This window comes from Galendromus occidentalis, unplaced genomic scaffold (genome assembly GCF_000255335.2).
Source record: "Galendromus occidentalis unplaced genomic scaffold, Mocc_1.1 scf7180000076006, whole genome shotgun sequence".
Taxonomy (NCBI): Eukaryota; Metazoa; Arthropoda; class Arachnida; order Mesostigmata; family Phytoseiidae; genus Galendromus; species Galendromus occidentalis.
In genome coordinates this window covers 860856-880472 of record NW_003803996.1, presented here as the reverse complement: position 1 = coordinate 880472, position 19617 = coordinate 860856, and the positions used below count along the sequence as shown (strand labels likewise).

Genomic DNA, 19617 nt, shown 5'->3' with positions numbered 1-19617 from the left:
TTGAGAATTTCTAACCCCACACTGTTCTGCGGCTGTGCGCGAAGCAATGGAAGTGTTCCGGACTAGCGGAGAAGTTGAGCCTCCTCGTCCAGACACCCAAAAGACAGCTGCCGCGCAGCGCGATAGACAGAGCAGACGCTGTCGCCTCCTGAGAGGCCGATCGAGAGTCGTCTCCAATCAGAGAAAGTGCCACCCCTTCTCAGAGACTCAGAGGTCAACCGCGGTCTGGGGCGGCGGTGCGAAGAGATGTCTCATGCGGAGAATCGTTGGAGATCTGCGAATCTTGAAAATGATGGGGTCTCTATCATGCCTCGGACGAGTGTTCGCGAGCGAGGCGAATGTTTGCAGGTGAGTGGTCGTGTGTCCGCCTGACGGAAACGCTGATGATGATCCCTGCCTGAAGATTGCGAAATCCGGAGGATTTTCAGAATTTGCTTGCTTATTCACCTTATTGTATGCGAGAATCGGCAATTTTTCTGCCTCCACTCCCATGCTCTCTACGCGCTTACGGAGGGCTATCTTCCTAGGTCTCATTTGCGCCTGCCGTACCCGCTGTAGGCTTTGCACACGAGTACCGCTAGTTTCTTGAGAAAACTTCGGAATATCCTTAGCCTGCTCCCGGATTTCTTTGACGCGATTATTTCATCTGGCCCGTGATGGGCTTGCGCTTCGAGCCGCGGGCTCGGTAGTGTGTCGGCTGGCGCGGAATTAATTACGTCGGCGTCCACAGATGGAGCTACTGGCCTCGGAAGCTCGTGCTGTTTGTTGTTCAGCCCGCGTTGCTGGGAGAGGACCGAGAGAAAGCTTCTTTCCCAGCCCGGAGTAGGTTTCAGTGTCAGTTGTTCTCAAGAGCGGATGCAGGAGGAGCCGAGCCGCCATAAACTGCTGGTGAACTTCTGTCGAAATACCGGAATCCTTGCAAATTTGCAATACTGCAAACCATGAGCATCTAGTTGGACCCCCATACTCGGAAGTGCTTTGCAATGGGAGTCCCGGAAAACAGCTGGAAAGTTCTTGTTCGAGGCAAGCCGGCTTTCGTCGTGCTCCGGGAGCATGGGCTCGATATTTCGAACGACGGAGACCGCGGTAAGTTTTCTTCAATGCAGGAGTCGCGCCCCCGTGGCAAAATCCCATGCAAAGTCTGCAGAGAGTCTCTCTGCAACTGGGAACGAGGAGAGTTTCTGCTCACATTTCCCGAGATTTGCTAGAAAAAGGTTTCTAAGATCTGACGGGTCGTACCCTATCGAGTCTGCAAGGAAGGTTTTTCGCGCCAGGTGTCCTCGTGAAAGAAAGCTCTTTTGCGCCAAAATTCCCAGATGTTTCGATGCATCAGTGGGCTAGGATCTTTTAGCAGTACGGAGCAATACCGAGAATACCCGCAGAGAGACTGCATGTGACCTGAGACGATGCTGGCTTATCAGCTGACTCGTATCGACGAGGCTGAAGCCTTCTGACTGGATGCTTCCTCGACTATCATCTTTTTAGTGAATTTCGTTTCGGACTATCCTCGTTTCGGAAATTCGTGCTCAACAAACAAACTCGCGTCATTGTAGGCGTTTCTGAATCGATGAAGAGATCGCTTCGCCCCCGTCCTACCCCCATCTGAATTAGGATGTCCGTAGGCTTCCGTGGCGCGAGGAATGCAGATCAGGGTCCCTGTATAACTTTTCCGTAAAGAAAGAGAAAGAAAAAAAGTCGAGGAAGTTCTTACCACGGAATAGTTCTGATAACAAACTCGCGACGAGAGATTCTTGTGCTGTTCGAACGGTCGGCACCTCGAAGATGATTTTCAAGACCAGGGGTAGGCAATGAGAGAAAAGAAGCTCCTCCAGCTTTATCCCCACTCACCCCGTCTGAGCTTTGCTAGAATGTACGAATTCGACTTCAAGACCGAGAAACATCAACTCTCAAGAAGTTGCAATTCGTGAATATCTGAGCTCAAGTCGTGGCAGTCTGCGGTTTATTCCCGCGTTTTGAGAAGTAGAGCAATCCCTCGCTCCGCCTTACGAAAACAAACATCCACAAGCGAAATAATCATCGGAGTTCGACTTTAACGGATGCTAAATCGGATCATACCACGAAAACTTTCTGCAAACATAAATATGGCGAGTGTGCATCATGAGTCGAATCGAAAGTTCATCGTCGACGACAGAATCCAAGGTCTCATTTGAATTCGCTGATCCGCCGTTGGCTAATTCGTTGAGCTTCATTGGACTCTTCGCTTGGATTCGATGTAGACGCACGACGAGGTTCAATTCCCTGAGCTTAAATCGATTTTTAGCGATCAGTGATCATATACAATGCAATGCTCATCGTGTCCACGAATCCATTCCCTCGTGGGACGGAATCGTCTCAACATACCTGTTCGGAAAGATTTCGCGCCCGCTCTCGCGATCTCGGGTGCCCGATCTTCACGTCCCGGGTCGGAACTCGCCGCCGTTTGCCCCCGCGGTCTGACCCCCAGCTCAATCACGGATTCGGGGTTCATTCGAAGAGCGAAAAGCTTCCCCAACACGCGTGGCGGGCTAGCTATCCGGATCGCGAGAGAGCATACCAGCGACGGCAGCTGTCCCGAATCCTGGAAACAGATCGGCATAGAGTTCATCAGCTCGTACAGGGATGGCCAAGAGGGGGTCCGCGGACCGGTGGTGGTCCTCGGCTGAAATTTCGGTGGTCCGCGGAGCAACCTAGGCGGTTTCCAAAAGCGGACTCAATGATATCCAGTCGCAGTCCTTGACTCTCGCAACGAAAACTCCGCTGCCCAGTGCTCAGTGATTAGGCGCCCGCAGGTGCTGTAAGGCTCAGTGGATTAGAGGCGGCATTCTCGTTGAGCTCGTTCTCACTTTCTGATCCAAACACATATGAACTATGGCTCGGTGGTCCGCAGGTTTCGTCGCAAGAACCTCAGTGGTCCGCGGAACCAAGGAGGTTGGCCACCCTTGGTATAGGAAGGCCCAGCTGAGCGTTAATATCGTCCATCTGGACTTTTCCGCAGCCTCTTGGAAGGCATTCACTCAGACGATCTTCTGCAGAATGCTCCGCGAATGGCTAATTTCAATATTGCTCCCGAGTCGTTTTCTGTGGTACACTTGCGCCTTGCTCGATAATGGAGAATAAGTTAATATCTCCAGCAGAACATCAGCCAGAACTATCGTTTGTTGAGCTCGGATGACCTTCGAGAGAGGTCCGCAATGCGATGACTCAATGTAATCCGATGCTTTGATTTCTCTGATTGAGTTTTCCCGCGAGAAAAGACCACAAATGAATAATACGCTAAAGGAGCTTCGCACACTCATGACGTTCGGTGGGACATGGCCAGGTGCGAGCTCTCGCCGAGCTCTAATAAAGGGAAGCAGCATTGTCTTTCGCTGCTTTCCCGGAGAGCATTCCCTGATGCAGTCCGGGAGCGACCTTCTTGACTGGGAAATCTCGATCTGCTGGGAAATCTCGATCTGCTGGGGAATCTCGTTGCACGATGGAGTCTTCTGCTCGCTCGGTCCCCTTGGAGGCGGAATGACTCCGATACTGGATGCTTGAGCGCTCCGTGACACAGGGAAACATTTTTTCACTACCTAGTATCCGAATAGGCGGGATGATCTTCGAATGATTTTATATCTAGCCGCGGAATCTTTCCGAAGATGCTCGAGGCAAGATGTTCCGAGGCCGACTCGGCGTTATCCAATCTTCGATGATTCCGCTTATTCCGCTCATTCCGCTGAAGTCGTCCACCGCAGAGTTTACGGGAGTCCATTTGCTTACCAAAGCTTGGATTTCTGGGGCCAGAGGAGCGGGCTTTGTTTGTCGCTCCTGAGCAGTCGCTTTTTGATCTCACGTGCCATTCAGAAAGCAGTGGCGGAAGACGACCATTGTGTTTTTCCCGTCCGCTTCGCACGTCATCGTAAGACCGTCCGAGAGCAGAACGAGAAAAATAAGGCAAAATATCACCTTACCTCCACAGGCGGATCGGAAGGCCGCCGAGCGACGACTGAGTAAGCACGCAAGCAGACTGTCACCCGATTGGCTGTTGCGATGGATTCGCCGTGAGCGCGGAGAACATCGATCTGAGAACTCTGGAGCAATCCTGTGATTTCGCTGTGGAGCACCGCGAGGCTCGCGACGTCACGGAACTCTGAAAACTGCGTTCGAGACTTCGTCCGGAGGCCGGCGGGCCCTCTCCTCCGGGAGCATCAACCCGGAGCCTGTGCCTATTCTATGGATTGCAATCCCTCAGAATGTTGACGAAAATCAGCGCCGACCACACTATCGCTCATTCTGTAGGCTCACTGCGGGGGGCTGATTGAAGGCCCTTGAGGATGCGAATTCCCGATTCCAAAGAAATGTTTTGAAGCTTGCGGAGCAATGATGCGTCCATATCGCGGATCCCGAAAAAAAAATACGGATATATGAACTGTACGATCGCGGAGCTCCGATTGAGCGCCGACGTGGATCGACGCTGACCCCTCCGGTTCTTGAGCTGCGTGGAATCTGGTGAGCTCAATATCCCTGTCAAGTTTGCATTCCTGACGCATTTTTTTTCACAAACCCGGAATCATTCCCTCGTCGGCATTTTTCGGCTCGCCTCCTCCCCGCAATTAGATTCTTCCTTCTTTACTTTCTCGCAAGAGAAAGCGAGCGAAAACGGCGTAGCTTGGGTCAATGGTCTTGACTGACCCAATTTCTCCCCTGAGTGTCTCGTGAGTCGATCGTGGTCATTATGTACGTCCGAGCGAGCTCAGACGCTCCTTACATCGGTATTCGAAACAGGATGATCTTCATTTACTCCGCATCGCTAGTTCGAATAGCCGCTCAGTTCCATTCGCGATTGATTGATGCATGCTCGCGGCATTTTTGAGTGGAGTCAGACGTTCCAGTTGATCAACTGTTCAGGAACTTCTGACGCGGGAATATCCTCCGCAAGGACTTGTTCTAGGAGCTCCGTCAGTGTCACGATGTGACCGGAACTCGGAAAGCAGTCCGCATGGGAAAAGCAGACGACATGCCAACGATCATTCACCGGAACCAGCTGGGAAAAGCATGCGATCCTATACCACGGAGATTATACACGTAGTGAACGCTCCCTAAACGACCGCAAAAAGTCATCGAGGCTCTCGGATTGGCCTAAGCCGTATTCCCTTGTTTTATATCGGGAAAAGGAGGTACGACCATCTGACATCAGTCTGTTTGCTAGCCTCTCACTGAGCTCCTGCGCACAGCACGTTCGGGCGACTCCCGTGACCCATCCTGCACGTGCGTGACGTAGGAAGCTTTTCTGTGGCGAACAGGCCACCGGTTGAATTAGGAGGCTCGTTGTGGACACGCGGAATGGGCTGAACCCTGATCGGTGACTGTAGAGACGTATCATCGTTTTGGCGACGGAATGCTTACTCCGAAGCTACACCGGGGGAAGACTCTTATTCGGATCTTTTTTTTATCGCGATTCCCCACCGCCAGGTTCTCATCGGAAGCCGAGCGGGGCCAAGCTGGCCTTATACTACCAAGTCGGCCGACGGAGCTCGCGAGTATGAGTCTCTGACCGGACTGCTCTCCATCTACCTATCTTCGCACGAGATAGGTCCCGCGTCCGCTATCGGATTGCAGAACTTTTCTGTGTTTCTAGCTGTACGGGGTTTTCGACCTGACTGTTGGTGTGAAAAAATGAGCATACGAAAGTATCTTGAAGTATCTGGCATTTTCGGGAGGGAATGAGGGGAGGCGGACCTTCCGCAGCGTTTCCCAAAGGATCAAACTGGAAATTAAAGTCCGAAAAGATCGACGGACATCTCCTCCTTGTCGAGAAATCCAGACCCTCATCTTCACCAAGCGGATACCGGATACGCGCGGACATAATGGCAGTCTGATGCCTGTAGGGAATCTCCATATGGTCCATATTTGATGGGCTCGGACTCGGACCCTATCGGAAATTCCCATCTGTAAGTCGATTGAAACAAATCAGCTTGCTACATCGGGACGAGAGTCGAAACACGCTATATGTATGCACACGAACGGCAGGGCCAGCGTCAGCTCTGATGTATAAGAAGTCGAGCAGACAGCGCAGGACCTCGCCTCCGGTGTGCTTCGCTCGCTGAAGCAATGAAGTTGTACAGAATTTCCGTGGCGCGAACGCGCCAATTTGTCTGCCTGTCTTTATCTAAATTTCACCTCGACGCTGAGCCGCATTGCGAGGAGACAAACTAACCGGCTGACTGGGTCAACACATGACGCGGTCAAGGTCCTCAATCGAAGGTTCAGTTGACTTTGCTCCTTTATCTTGCTTCCTCCGCCGCGACGCTGCGCTGAGAACTCGATCGTGATGGCAAGTTCAGTGTCCTCTCAATGCGAGGGAATCGCCGAGAGAGGAGGAAGGCCCGGCGTGCTGACGAGATGATAAAATTCTTTCCCGCGTCGCGTCAAGAAAGTCAAAATTTGTATGTAGAATCAAACCATCCTTTCCGCGTACGGAATTCCAATGCTGGACCGATCGCTCCGCCCTCTGCCCCGGTGAATTTTCGCCCCTGGCTGAACAGTTTCCAGACACTGGAACGAACACTTTCGGGAATGACTTATGATTTATGATCATACAGATTATAAAGATTCTCACATGAGGCTCAAGGTTTACGCGGGTCGAGCGGATTATGGTCCCCTGATTCCATCCCGATTCGATGGTCCCCTCGTCCTCAGGATCTTGCCCTGGCATTTCCAGAGAGTCGTCGTGTGGTCCCGGAGCAGATTCAAGATAAGCCCCTTGTCGATCGCTTTTGAGCCCGGAAGTGAATCCCCGGGAACTATGCTCCACAGAAAGCCGAAGTTGCGAAATGCTTGTGGACCCACCGTCTATGGATGCAGTTATGCAAGACACAAATTCCGTTCACGTTGTGGGCCTTGTCTGCCTCAAATGAATGCGGCATCCTATGAATAGATCGTCCAGAAAAGATTCAGACCCGTGGAGGGACGTTCCGAGCGAATTCTGATGGGATATGTGCCGAGCCGGTCTTACCTCTTTGGCCGCAGTGAGCTCCGGGCAAAAGTCGGGAACGCAGTGATCATTTGTTGGAGGAGGTGGCACCTGCAAATATCACGGAAATTACTGCGACAGGATTGTCGGTCCTGAGCGTCATTCTGTCCGGGTCCGCTGGCGCCATGCGGAAATCTGGGCGGGCGCCTGTGGGGACGATCCTCTCATGTGATCTCAGGGTAGAGCTGTTGAAATGAAATTCATCGAGTTGGGGATGATGGCGGTCGAGGCTTCCACGACGCAGGCGTCAAGAGGTGAAATGCCGTTCATGTCACCAGATCGACTGAGATACCGATTCTGTGACTTGAAGCAGCGAGCGAGAAGCGGCAAAACAACACCTCATCAATCCGCCGTGATTGCCCGAGGGAGGGACATCGACACATCGTGTATTTGTATCGATTCAAAAACTCTCTCGTCGGACGCACACCCAGTCTCCTCGTTCCGTGGAGCTTGAAAATAGAGCGACAGGGTTTCCAATTGTTTCATCGGATCAGATATCTCTCTTTCGGAAGCGTCGTGAATCCAAAAGACCGAGAAGAAAGCGGGTTCTAGATACCGACTGGAGCTTGAAATTCGGCCTTGAATTTCTCATCTGCTTTTCGAGGATCGAGGAGGTAGAGGATCGAGGGAGCGAGAGAAGGAAACTCCTCACAAACTTAGGAGAAAGTCCACCGTCGAGCCAAATTTTTCTGTCTGGGAAGAAGAAAAGACAGCTTTGAGCTTTTCGAACTACATATAAGGACCTGGTCCTCAACATTTCGGAAACATTCCGAGTAGAAAGAAAGTTCTCTAGCTCTCTGAATTACAGGACTCTTGAGTTGGGCGAGACTCTTTTCTCTCGGACGTCAGATCCCAGGAGGATTAGGGTGGGGGTTCATCTTCGAATTACCAGATCACATCGTGTTCCTCTCCATCGTCTTTCGAGTCGAATCGACGTACTCGCGTAGACATCCCAGAGATATTCTTGATGGAGCCCTCGGAGACTTCATCGACTCATATCGATAAGCGAGGAATCACCCTCTCTGCGACATCCTTCGGGATTCCTCGCATGCAGCTGTGGAACTTACTCCCGATTACCTTGGGACTTCATTGTGGGAGAGGCTGCGAATCGCTGATTAGAAGTTTACGAATTCAAGCGAGATTATCTGTCTGTGTCCTTGACGTTTTGATGATCGGTCGAATCATGTGATGATGAGGGTTTCTGGTTTTGACAGTGCAGCCGAAGTAGGCATCCTCATATATGTATTTGTAGGCCGCGCGCGAGGCTTTGACGATGGCTCTGAGCGAGTCCGATCATTTGGGTCACTCAGAGAGACGGGGAAGATGGATCGAGGACGACGTATTGAGGTTAAGGAGGTGCCTCGCAGACTGCAGCGATGGTCGACGTACGGGGTCCTCCTCGAAGTGGGTGAAGGCCGGAAGGTTGTTCTTCCCTGTCGTCGGGAACCCATACGCAGGTTCTCGACGACTGGGTTCGATTTAATCGGACAATTCGTTCTGATGAAGAGCTCTAGAAGCGATTCGTCAAGCTCTTTCCCACGGGTATCTCATCGGGAGGGCCATCTGATTATTATCGGAAGTACCTCCTTGTTACACTTATCCTCGAAAATCGTGTCCACAGATTCCGGCCCCAATCGGAAGTCGGAGTTCCCGTGGATAGCAGAAGCGTCGTATCAGTCCGGAATGGCTAGGGATACATTGATGTATTTTTCTCCGATCAGGAGGCTTTCAAAGCTCCTGGTGCCGTCCCTTGAACGATGATTGGACGGAGTTTCATACGCGCTGGGGGTTTCCCCGTCTGGAAGCCTTCCATTTCGCTGATGGACACGCTGTCGAGGAGAGACTTTCTGTCTTTTGTGACTGACGCTCGGATTAATTTTCGCATTGATTGAAACGAGACTTTTTCTCCACAGATATCTTCATCGAGTTCAAGCGCCTACTTGCCGCAAAGATCTGCAACTGTCCCTTCCCGTCTGACTCGAGAAGCTCAATGAACGTTTTCCAGCTCATCAACAAAGACCCAGCGTCGAGGTGCTCCCACTGTCAGAACTCTCTCCAAGGAACCAAACCGGTGAAAGCGGATAGAATCTCGTCGACAGTAAGTTAGACAAATTCTCTGATCGGTTGAGATGTGGATGAGCTCACAGAACGATTCGCTGAAAGCTCGTTCCGCAAGTAACATTCGCACAATGCGCTAGAGGATGTCCGCTACGGACTTGTCGTCGTCACACGAGCGTATCGGGGTGAAATCGAGCCGTGACGCCGAGAGAAATCACCGAATAGCACATCGGAGCCCAGAAAATGAGACTAGAACAAGATCCTCTCCCGATCCGGCTCGAACCTGCTCTCCCGCGCAGGCTCCTTCTCGAACGGCGAGCGGGCTCGAGATCCGTGGTCCCTCACTGATTGGGACAAAGCTTCCTCGTAATTAAGTCTACGATAGGCGCATGGCCGACGATGTGACGCACGAGCTCACTCACGGAACTCATAGTAGCCTCTTGAAGGCCCAGCTATTTCCGAAGGCAAAGTTTGCGTAAACATGTTGTGTGGCTTCGCTTCACAGAGGTCGGCGAGATATTTTTAGCTCCTTGATGGCGTCGTTGATCTCCGTCCGAATGAAGTTTTCATGGAGCTCGAGGCAAACTTATTCTGATTCCCCCATCCTGAGCCCCCATCCTAACTCCGTGTCCGGCACAATGGACGCGGATTGAGAACCGAGGTAGACCCGTGATTCCGCGGTGTTTTCGCGAAAGCTGGTCGATAAGCACACGTTGTACATATGGTCGACGATCGATCATGCCCTCCATCGATGGGCTGCCGAGATGCAATCTCGGTCCGTTCCTCCGCCATCCTCACGACGGACGCAGATCCGGACGTGGATCATTCATATAAGAATCACGTATTGGAGGTCCGTCTAGACAAGAGAGTTCCACTATACTAAAAAAAATTTGATTCCGCTCAGGGTGATTGTGTGGCCAGAATATATTACGCAACCCAGAGTGGACCCGCGCTCCGATTGAAGACAACCCAGATAAGCTTCAAGGACAGGAGCGATCGAGACACTTTTGTGCAGATGACTGCTTCCGAGCTGCAGCCCCTGAACAGACCAAAGAAACTTCTCGTGTTCATCAATCCATTCGGTGGGAAGAAGAAAGCGCGCAGCATCTACTATAAAAAGGTAGGTCGTATAAAGTTCATCGAGGCAGCTCCCGGAGATGGTTTTCCTTGCGTGGCTCGGAGAACTCATCTACCGACACACATTCGGCTTTCCAGGCTTCCCCTGTTTTCCAAGTGTGCGGAATCCAATGCACGGTGGTGATCACGACCCATCCCGGCCACTCCAAAGAATACGTCCTGGAAAAAGATGTCTCGTCCTACGACGGGTGAGTCAGCTCTACGTCGCGTAGTAGGAAACATAAGCCGATTAAGCTCGAGGTCGGAGTTGGGGCTCGGGCGGGGTTCCCACCCCTGTTGTGACGAGCAGGAATGTTTTCGGGACACCTTTTATGAGCCGCGGCGATTGTGTTCGTAACCTTTCCGTAAATAGAAACCACGCAGCGTGTGGGATTTTTCCATGAGCATTTTTTGCTCGTCCCTCGCTCGTCGCTCCAATACCTCCGACCCTCGCTCCACCTGCGAGGATCTGAGCCTCTCTCCTTGCAGTGGAGTTGCCTCGAGCTCACGGGCGGTGGAATCGGAGGCAGTCTTCCCTGTTCTTAGCATGTGGAGACTCTCGGAGTCTCTAGCTTCCTCTCAGAGTCCAAACCTTCGAGGATCATGCTGAGCCTGTGTCTGGACTAGAACCGATATGGACCTTAATCGGATCACTAATTCTGGGAACTGATATTTCCAGCGCCGTCTGCGTCGGAGGAGACGGTATGGCGAACGAACTAATCAATGGACTCATGCAATTAGCTCAACGCAATTTGAAAGGCTCCGTCATCGCTTCGAGCCCCCCCACAGCCTCTCTCCCTGTAGGAGTCATTCCGGCTGGCAGCACCGATGCCCTCGTCTGCACAACGACCGGCACGAACTGCGCCGTAACGAGTGCGCTGCACATCGCCATAGGTGATCATTCGCTCCTATGATACGATATGCTGAATAATTTAATTTATCATCACTTCGGTCTCACACTCATACCAGAAAATGTCCTCCCATCGGTGAGCTGTCCTCCTGAGACGCTCGACATCGAGCTTCAGTTTCCTCCTCAACCTCTAGATAGCTTGAAAACGCGGAGACGGAATTAACCCTGAATCGATTTCCCTTATCTACCCGAGAGCTATTCTTAGGAGCCCCAGACAAAAGTGCGAACCCAAGAGTTCGCGCGAGAAAGGGACCTGCGGGGACCGGCACGGAAAGACTGAGTGAGAGAACTTCCCATGCGGTCCAGCTTCTAAAAATAAACCTCTGTTGAATAAATTATTCGGCCACCGCTCACAGCGCTGCGTACTGCGAGGGTCCAGCTGTCGCGTGGGACACCTTCTGTACCTTCTCCATCGAATGGGGTTCGGAAATGTCATTGTCTGTCGCATCCGTCGCGAAAAGAACCTTGCACCGATGACTTGTACGAAGAACAACAAAGATCAAGAGTTCGAGCATCAGATAACTCTGAAAAGGAATTGCCTCCCCTTACGCGTCCCTGATCTGCTGGGAATTCGATATTCGGAATAAGACTATTAGCGGTGAACCCCCGTGATTGACTCGAAGCTGTTCACTCAGGATTCGCCTAATGACGTCCACCACTGAAATGAGGCTGAGTCGCGCGGCGGCGGCGGCAGTCCGAATCGATTTCGTTCTCCGCCGCCGTTTCTCAACAACTGGCATCGGCCGAAGCGCAATTCGAACGCTTCAATGTTGAACCGTTGTAAGGCGGGCATCGATCCAGGATCTAATTGCACTGACCGAGTCCGACGTATGATGGGCATTTTCGTCTTCGCGATACGCGGCAGTCCGGTGGATACAAAACCGAAATCCAAAGTCTCAGCGTAGTCGCTACTGCCGGGTGGGAGCTGCTTGGAACTCAAAATCTCAAGACGGAATTTCTTCTTTGCAGGATCTCGAATAAATATAGATTTGGGGAGTATTCACAGCGGCGGTCGCCTTGTGCGTTACTTCGCCGGTTTCCTGTCGTATGGCTTTTTCGGTGACAATATTCAGACCGCTGAGAAATACAGATGGATGGGCCCGTTACGTTACACCTGGACTGGTTGGCAGACATTCCTGAAAAATCAATCATACTCAGGCCAGCTCCGGGTGAAGGTCGTCGACGACTCTCATGAAAGACACCAAATGCCAGTTTGTTTGGAAGGGTGAGTGCAACTTCGTGTCAGTCGGCGCGAGATGCCTGATGACAGCATATTTCCCTGAGGATTAGTCTCGATGCCGTGATCATCTCCGGAAGATCAAAGCAGATATTCATTCCCTTCGATGATCATTCCAGTTGTGAGCGCTGTGCGACTACCCCATCGAAACCTCCGAATATGCAAGGTTCGCGGGAAACTGTTTATGAGGGTAAGATGCTCTCTGTCAGTTGTGCTCTTATAGCCAACCGGTGCTCGAAGAGCCGGGCTGGATTTTCGCCAAAAGCTCATCTGGGCGACGGCCTCATGGATCTCTGCGTAGTTCAAGAGTGTTCGCGTCTCAACTTCCTGCAATTCCTCGCGGCCATCGGCAACAGTTTCCGCCAAGACCCGGTACGTCTATTATTCCGATTCCCCGATTCTGCGGAGTCAATCAAGATCTTGGAATCGTACGAAGGACCATTAGCTTGAATATTAACAAACAATCAGAAAGTTAGCATGGAGCGGTTCCCCGAGATAAATTCGGACTTTGCGGCTTACAGTTCGACTTCAGTTTCGTCCGATCGTATCGATCGTTGTCCTTCGAATTCGTGCCGATCGGTGACAGAAAACAGAACTCCGTATGGCATTGTGATGGAGAGGTTCTTCACAACTGCACAGAAATCACTGTGAAGTAAGTTCCTTCGCTGGAGATCATTTCGACTCGCCTCACGGTCCGCGGCTCCGACAGTGACGGACAAGTATTCGATCCAATCCCTCATATGACAGATCCCCTCCACCTGGAGCCATGGCTCCCGTGGTTCCAGCAAAGTTTCTATAGAAACGTCTTGGACGTCTAACGACTGGTGCTCGCTCCTTCCCCCCCCCCTCCGTCGTCCCTCTATGAATATACCCTTACGCTATCTCTCCCGTTCGCAGGTGTCACAACCAACTTCTGACGTTGTTCGCATCCGGGGTGCAGAGTCCAGAACTTTCATCTTCATTATCTAGGACTTCGTCCGTGAGCTCCGAAGTTCACGGCATTCAATCTCAGCGGAAGACCCTGGAGAAAACCTACTCCGACAGTCAAATATGCACGAAAGTCATCTGTGGAATGTGATGTATCCGTCGCGAAACGGAGCCCCAAACAATAGAATGGACTCATGAGCTCAAGAAGCTGGGCGGGGAATGGTTGACTTGACCCTATTCGGAACAAGCCTCCGGAGAACTCGGGCCGCTCGAATCTCCGCTAGTTCCCAATCAGCAATTGTTCGAAGAATGTGTCCTCGTAGCGCGGCATGAAAGCGTCGAGCGAGCGTAGGTAGATGTGAGTCGAAACAAGATGTGAGTGTGGATGATAGTTCGACCGTGTTGAATGCTCCGACGTCTGCGAACGTTCTCCGACTCAATGATGCATTCCCGTGGTAGATAGAATATATTCTTAAGGGGTTCGGAGAATGAAGGACCAGCGGAAATTGTTCAGTGCAAACATTTTAAAACGTTGTTTTATTGGCCAGTGGTGACCGGTATACGATGCTACTGCTCGAGTTTCGACTTTGAAGTTCTGACAATCAGGACTGTCGATGTACGTATGCATGATCGACGCGATCTTAATGGATTATTGGAACACTCGATGGTTCAATAAATGTTAATCGTTCCAAGAATCTGAGCAGTGCAGTCAAGTCAGCTCCTTAGCGGCGAGATTATTGGGGTGTTCGACCCAGAGGAGTTCGAGGTGACTCTGTTAAATTTCGACTCAATGCCGATCGGACAATAAACGACTCGCAAACTGAGAGTTCCAGAACACGATAGTGTCCTCTTCCTAACTTCCCGTCATAATTGTCTCATCCCTCCGCAAACGATGGCGAAAACTGTTGACTTATCCCGAGACCGAATAATAATCATTGATGAGGGAGGATCCCTTCTGGGGCTTTCGGGAAAATTTCGATTCGATCGGTCGAGTCCCCCCGGGCTCATCTACGTTCCGAGTGAGAGATTTCCACTTCATGGTCTTTGGTGCGCGAAATCGCAGGAAGGAATTCTGAACGGCAGTCGCAGTACAACCATTAGGATTTAATTTATTTTACAAGTACGTATACTTCATTTATGGCTTGTTCACATCAATTGTCGTACCAACTTCAGTGGTCGAATCAATACTCGGTCACCATGTGTGGCTTTCCATCTCTCTTCGAACAACTCGTCCAGGTGCTTCCTCAGATCTTCTTTAAGTTTCTCCGTGTTCATCTTCTTGGCCGCGGAGATAGCGATCTGTGATTGAAATCTCCTAGTGAGCTCCGAGAGAACTTAGCAGCTCCGATATCTTTCAAGGAGGCTCAAATCGCTCAAACATATTGCAACGGCGAACAGTAGTGAGTGGCTCTGTCAAAGGAGCATACGCGAAGGCCGACGGTTCGACGCCCTAATGACGGAAAAATTGAAGCGAAGCAAAATACTGACCACGTCTTTGAATTTTATCCGCTGCTGCGGTTTAATGTCTTCGGGTAGCTCTCCGTAAGCTTCGTCGCTATCTAGTCTTTCTCGCAGTGATTCGAGTTTCTGATCCGCTCCTTCAGTGTCCATCTTGTTCACAACGAGAACAGCTGGCTTTGTCAAGAAATCCTCGCGGTAGAGCTCCAGTTCCTACGGAATAAGTATAATTGCTATCCATCCTTCATGCGGAAGAGCTTTCGTGGCTTGCGGGCGACCTAGAGCTCACCTTGTTCAAACTCATGACGGTTTCGAAAGCATCGCGCTCGGGGCTGGCCGGACTCAAGCGGAATCCTCCAATGTCGACCATGAAAAGAAGTAACAGCGTCCTGTCGATGTGTCGGAGGAAACTATGACCGAGACCGACATTCTTGTGGGCGCCCTCGATCAATCCAGGCAAGTCAGCGCAGGAAATTTGTCGCGCGTCCGGATACTCCATGATTCCGATATTCGGTTGCAGCGTCGTGACTGTGGATGGAATCCGAGTTTCAGACTCCTAAATCTTTGAGACTGGCGATGGATGAGGTGATTTGATCCCGACGCGGACCCCCGCCCCCGGGCGGAAGGGGGGAGGTCCGCATGTGAACCGCCTCACTCCCCGTCATACACGCCCGTCCTGTCTCAGGAATGAGCGGGGAGCGACTGTCATTCAAGCTCACTTACATGGATAGCTCGCAACTTTCGGGTACGCTCTCGACAAGGCCCTCAGAAGAGTCGACTTGCCCGCGTTGGGGAAACCGACGAAACCGATGTCCGCGATCACTTTCAGGATCAAGTCTACCTGCAATTGAGCGGCCCGATGCCCACAATACTTGTTCTTGCTGGTCCCGCCCTCGCCGCCTTTAGCGAGCAAGACTTTCTGGTCAGGCTTGACGAGATCAACTGAAAAAAGGAGTACCATCGATTCCACTTCTCGGTGCGCCTCAGCTGATCGGTGGTCTGGAAACGGGGAATGAAGTGGAGCTCCGGGGAAGAAACCCGGGAGGCACGGACATATCGAGCAGTCGATCCGTCGCAAGAGACTTACCTATAACTTCTCTGCCAGGGCCATAGACAGTGACTCCAGGAGGAACCTGGATCGTGACATCCGCTCCGTCTTTTCCGAGAAGCTGATGAGGAGCACTGTTTCCGCCGCGGCCAGCTTTGACTTTCCGATCAGGGTACAAGCTCAGGAGCTGCATTAGGGTCGCGTTCGGCTTCGTTTCTATATAAACGCTGCCCCCTTGACCGCCGAGGCCTGGAGCACAAAACCATTGGAGACTGCGAAGTTCAGGTTGTCAGGCTCATGCCAGATCTAAGAAAGGTCCTGTTATCTCCGATTCCCTTACCCATGATCTTCGGAAAACCCGACCCTCCGGCGCCGCCGGAGACTGTCAGATGGATTTTGTCGAGGAACTTTGATTTCGGAAAGGCGACAGATGCCTTCTGCGGGAGTCTCTGCGGAAATATCCTGGATCATAAATCATCACAGTACAGGTCACAGGGGACTCTAAGGGAAGCCGGAGGCGTGAATAGTTTCCGTTCGGCTTAGTCGCAACAATTTCGAGCAATGCGGAGGACTTCTACCTTTTTGAAGAGGAGCGCGACGCTGCACCTAACCATAGTCAAGCGCACCGCGCACACGCCGAGGACAGGATAAGAACGATTGGATGGCGCAGGAAATCGACGTGCTCTCGGGAGATCTTCGAGAGGGTAGTTTTCTACTTCGACAGGGCGATCGGATCAAATCTACAGTGAGTTTAGAGCACAGTATCCAATAGGATTACCCATCAGCTGTTTCTCGTGCGTGTTTCCGTGGTGCCGCTTCTCCATGAGGTCTTGGGAGAGAGGACTTGGCACTCTCACCCAAATATCTCGTCAGCCGGAGGTCTTTAAGCGCATTCAGAGATTTCAATGCCAAGCACGACAAATGAGCTACGGTAAGCCCGGAGTACCCGCGGACCTCTGAGGAGTCGATTTCGAGATCTTGTCCTCCGGCTTGTCTCTTCAATATTTTTAAGGAGGTCGATTCCTCCAGTTCACCGCCCTGACCAGATGGTCGGGAGGTTGTGCTTATCACGAGCAGATTTGCACCGACCCTCTCTACAATGCCTCTGATGGCAAGTTTATTCTCCGAGTCGTGCATCGGACGGATGTCCTCTGAAGATAGAGCGGAGTTCCCATGGTCCTTGAGCGAGCACCAGAACGGGTTCTTCGGGACGCGGGAGGCCGAACCCTGGCTCCCGAGCGCCCGCGCGATCTCTCGGCGGGGTGGAAGTTCGCTCGAGGAATGAGAAGAGGGGCATAGAAACTTGCGCTCAAATTGATCCCTTCCGGAAGGGGTGCAGCGTACCCTCTCACGTGGGCGATTCGGAGCGAAGGATGTTAGAGTTCCGAGGAGTCGTATGCCGTTAGGACGAGCCGCGGTCGATTCTTGACCTCTCAATCACTCAAAGATAAAAATTATGAATTATGAGTATAAAACGCTGTGAGAATCAACTCCTGGCGTTTCCCTCCCGAAGTATCATTCTCCTTGTCCACAACCGACTCGCCACTCGCAATCCCGCTCCATGTCAGCATTTACAGTCAATAGAGTTTAAATGTTGTTTTACGGGGGTCGAGAGCTGTTTACCCAATCCACGCGGGTGTCGTCGCGAGTTCTCTTGAGGGCCTCCATTGCAAGGAGGGAGTCGCAATTCGTCCTTGCGATTCATCAATCGCGACGGATGTCCGATATTTTTCCGCCATGATGCTACTAGGTCTGACAATCCCTCCCACATTAATCTGTGGCTGAATTTACTGAAATGAATTGCAATAGCTTCCGTACCGGGTCGTCGGGACCTACTATGCTACTCCCTAAACATGTTTTGAATGTACCTAAGTGTCGACCTAATACCCCGCGGGAGATCCGCGGGAGTAGACGTGACCTCGAATCCATGATTCAGGAGTTTCGAAGCCATCCGATCCTTCTTTCCGTCTCAGATTTCATGGAGGATAAATACGATTGCCTAGATGGATCAAATCTTGCCCTAGGCCCCCGGCAGTCATGGCGTTGTGACTGTGACCCAAATCCGACTAGGTGGAGGCACGACAGGTCGACTTTCTCCGCAGGGGATCCTATGCGAAAAGATCATTAATATATCCCTGTATAGGAAAAACGCGAATCCAAACAGAGGAACATAGATTCAGGAAAGTAGAGAAACAGAAAAATAGAAAAACAGAGCTCCGCTGCCGCGCCGATCTTGTATAATGCTATTCCCCAGCGAAAACAATCCTCGGCCGCCATCGAGTGCCAGCGACGCGAATGAAAGATGGACAACATTACGTGATGCTCGATACCCCGTCTCAAGCATCTCACTCGTCCTCTCCTGATTTCTTTCCGTCTTCGTCGACGAATATCATCGCTCAGGGCTTTCCTGCCGGCGCGGCGCAACGAGCCTGATCCTCATGCACTCTGCGCAGTGAGCTACATCTGTCGTCGTCGATCGATGAGTCCCGGGGTAAGCTCCCTTCAATTCTCATTGAGATTCCTTGTATCAGCTCTGAATCGTGGTCGAGGTTAGCCTCCAAGTTTTTATCCAGGAGAAGCTCCGAGTCGAGTCAGATTCGCGTTCGCGGCCGCGCTACACCGGCGCAGCGAGACTCTCGGATAATACTCAAGAACCTAGCTTAGATACTCCGAAACCTTCGAAGGTTAAGAGGAGCCGAGAATTCGACGGCGGAAAACAGGATTCCCCCTCCCGAAGTTGAGGATGCGCTGAGGCAGTGCCTCGGAGCACTTGCACTCATCGTATTTTACCTCTACCGAGATTTTCTGGATCAGAATTCTTCTTCTGTAGTCGTGTCTCTCCCGTACGCAGCCCGCTTGACCGAGTCTCATGCCATGCATCCAGAATAGCTATAGAATCGCTCTCAAGCGTATCAGGATCACTTTCCGACGGCATTACCGACTTCCGTGGAAGTCAGCGACGGATTCCCGTTGGATAAAAGCCCCAGACATAGGAACGAACGTCATTCCCGTCGCGTGAAGGCATCGCGGAACGTTCGCCTCAAGGAGCGGTCGATCGGATTAAGCGGACCCGTGAGGATCCAGCACTCGGTTGAACAGTGGTCGGGATTCACATTCTGCACGGATTTGTAGTTTTCGTAGCTGCTGGTCGTCTCGCAGTCGTAGGAGGAAGTCGCGTAGTCTTATGAGATATATCGATAGAATGCCACAGAGTAGTTCCTCGCGCCAGCGACGATTTTATGACGTATTGTTGATTTTACTGCTCATCTAGGTGTGGTTCCTAGTCGAAGCAACTTTAGTCTAAGATCGTTTCTTGTTAGCAGCGACTTGTGGACTCGAGTGGCCGAACAGGGAGTCCCAGATTAGCTTTAGTCAGCCGAATGCTTTGACGGCTACGCTCACGAGCGCAAACATTCATTCGCTGCCACGAATACAAACCTCGTCAGAAAACTCAGATTCAATTCTCACATACGCTTCATGACTGCCCATGGACGATGGCGCTAGCATAGGTCACGATCCGTGAACAACCTTACATCATGTCTCTCGAATTAGAACGAGCCGCTCACCTGCGGACTGCACTGGATCGAATTGATCCGGAGCTCTCGGGGTGCTCGAGTGCTACAACGTCCGCGACAGAATGGCCACTCAACGATTGCTCGCTGCGGTCCTTGAGGGCAGGGAAGCCCGCGGACTTCCGAGCGGACGAATAATTCGATGTCTCAATCGAGAGACGACTTTGAACGATTCGAGGTCTCGGCCTGACGGCGATCCTCGATTATCGCCGCGATACGGCGACCAGTGCGTGGGAGGGAAGTTTCCGGGGTTTCGTGGAACATCGTGCAGTTCCCTAA

At 51.7% G+C, this 19617-nt stretch overlaps 2 protein-coding genes across 2 annotated transcripts; one reads left to right on the top strand and one right to left on the bottom strand.

Annotated features, from left to right (window-relative positions):
- The first annotated feature begins 306 nt into the window (after positions 1-306).
- Positions 307-13411, top strand: Cerk (Ceramide kinase). The gene is made up of 9 exons (XM_003738554.2): positions 307-348; positions 8926-9110; positions 9975-10190; positions 10286-10395; positions 10866-11080; positions 12066-12321; positions 12453-12705; positions 12855-12985; positions 13231-13411. Exons 1-9 carry the CDS (start codon positions 339-341, stop codon positions 13409-13411), a joined length of 1557 nt encoding a protein of 518 aa, XP_003738602.1. The 5' UTR covers positions 307-338.
- A 995-nt stretch (positions 13412-14406) lies between these two features.
- On the bottom strand, positions 14407-16380 carry LOC100900957 (GTP-binding protein 10 homolog). Its single transcript, XM_003738553.1, has 7 exons — positions 16345-16380; positions 16107-16215; positions 15806-16015; positions 15442-15660; positions 15008-15246; positions 14749-14931; positions 14407-14559 (listed from the first exon to the last, which is right to left on the bottom strand). The coding sequence occupies exons 1-7, from the start codon at positions 16378-16380 to the stop codon at positions 14407-14409; spliced, it is 1149 nt and encodes a 382-aa protein (XP_003738601.1).
- Positions 16381-19617: the final 3237 nt, after the last annotated feature.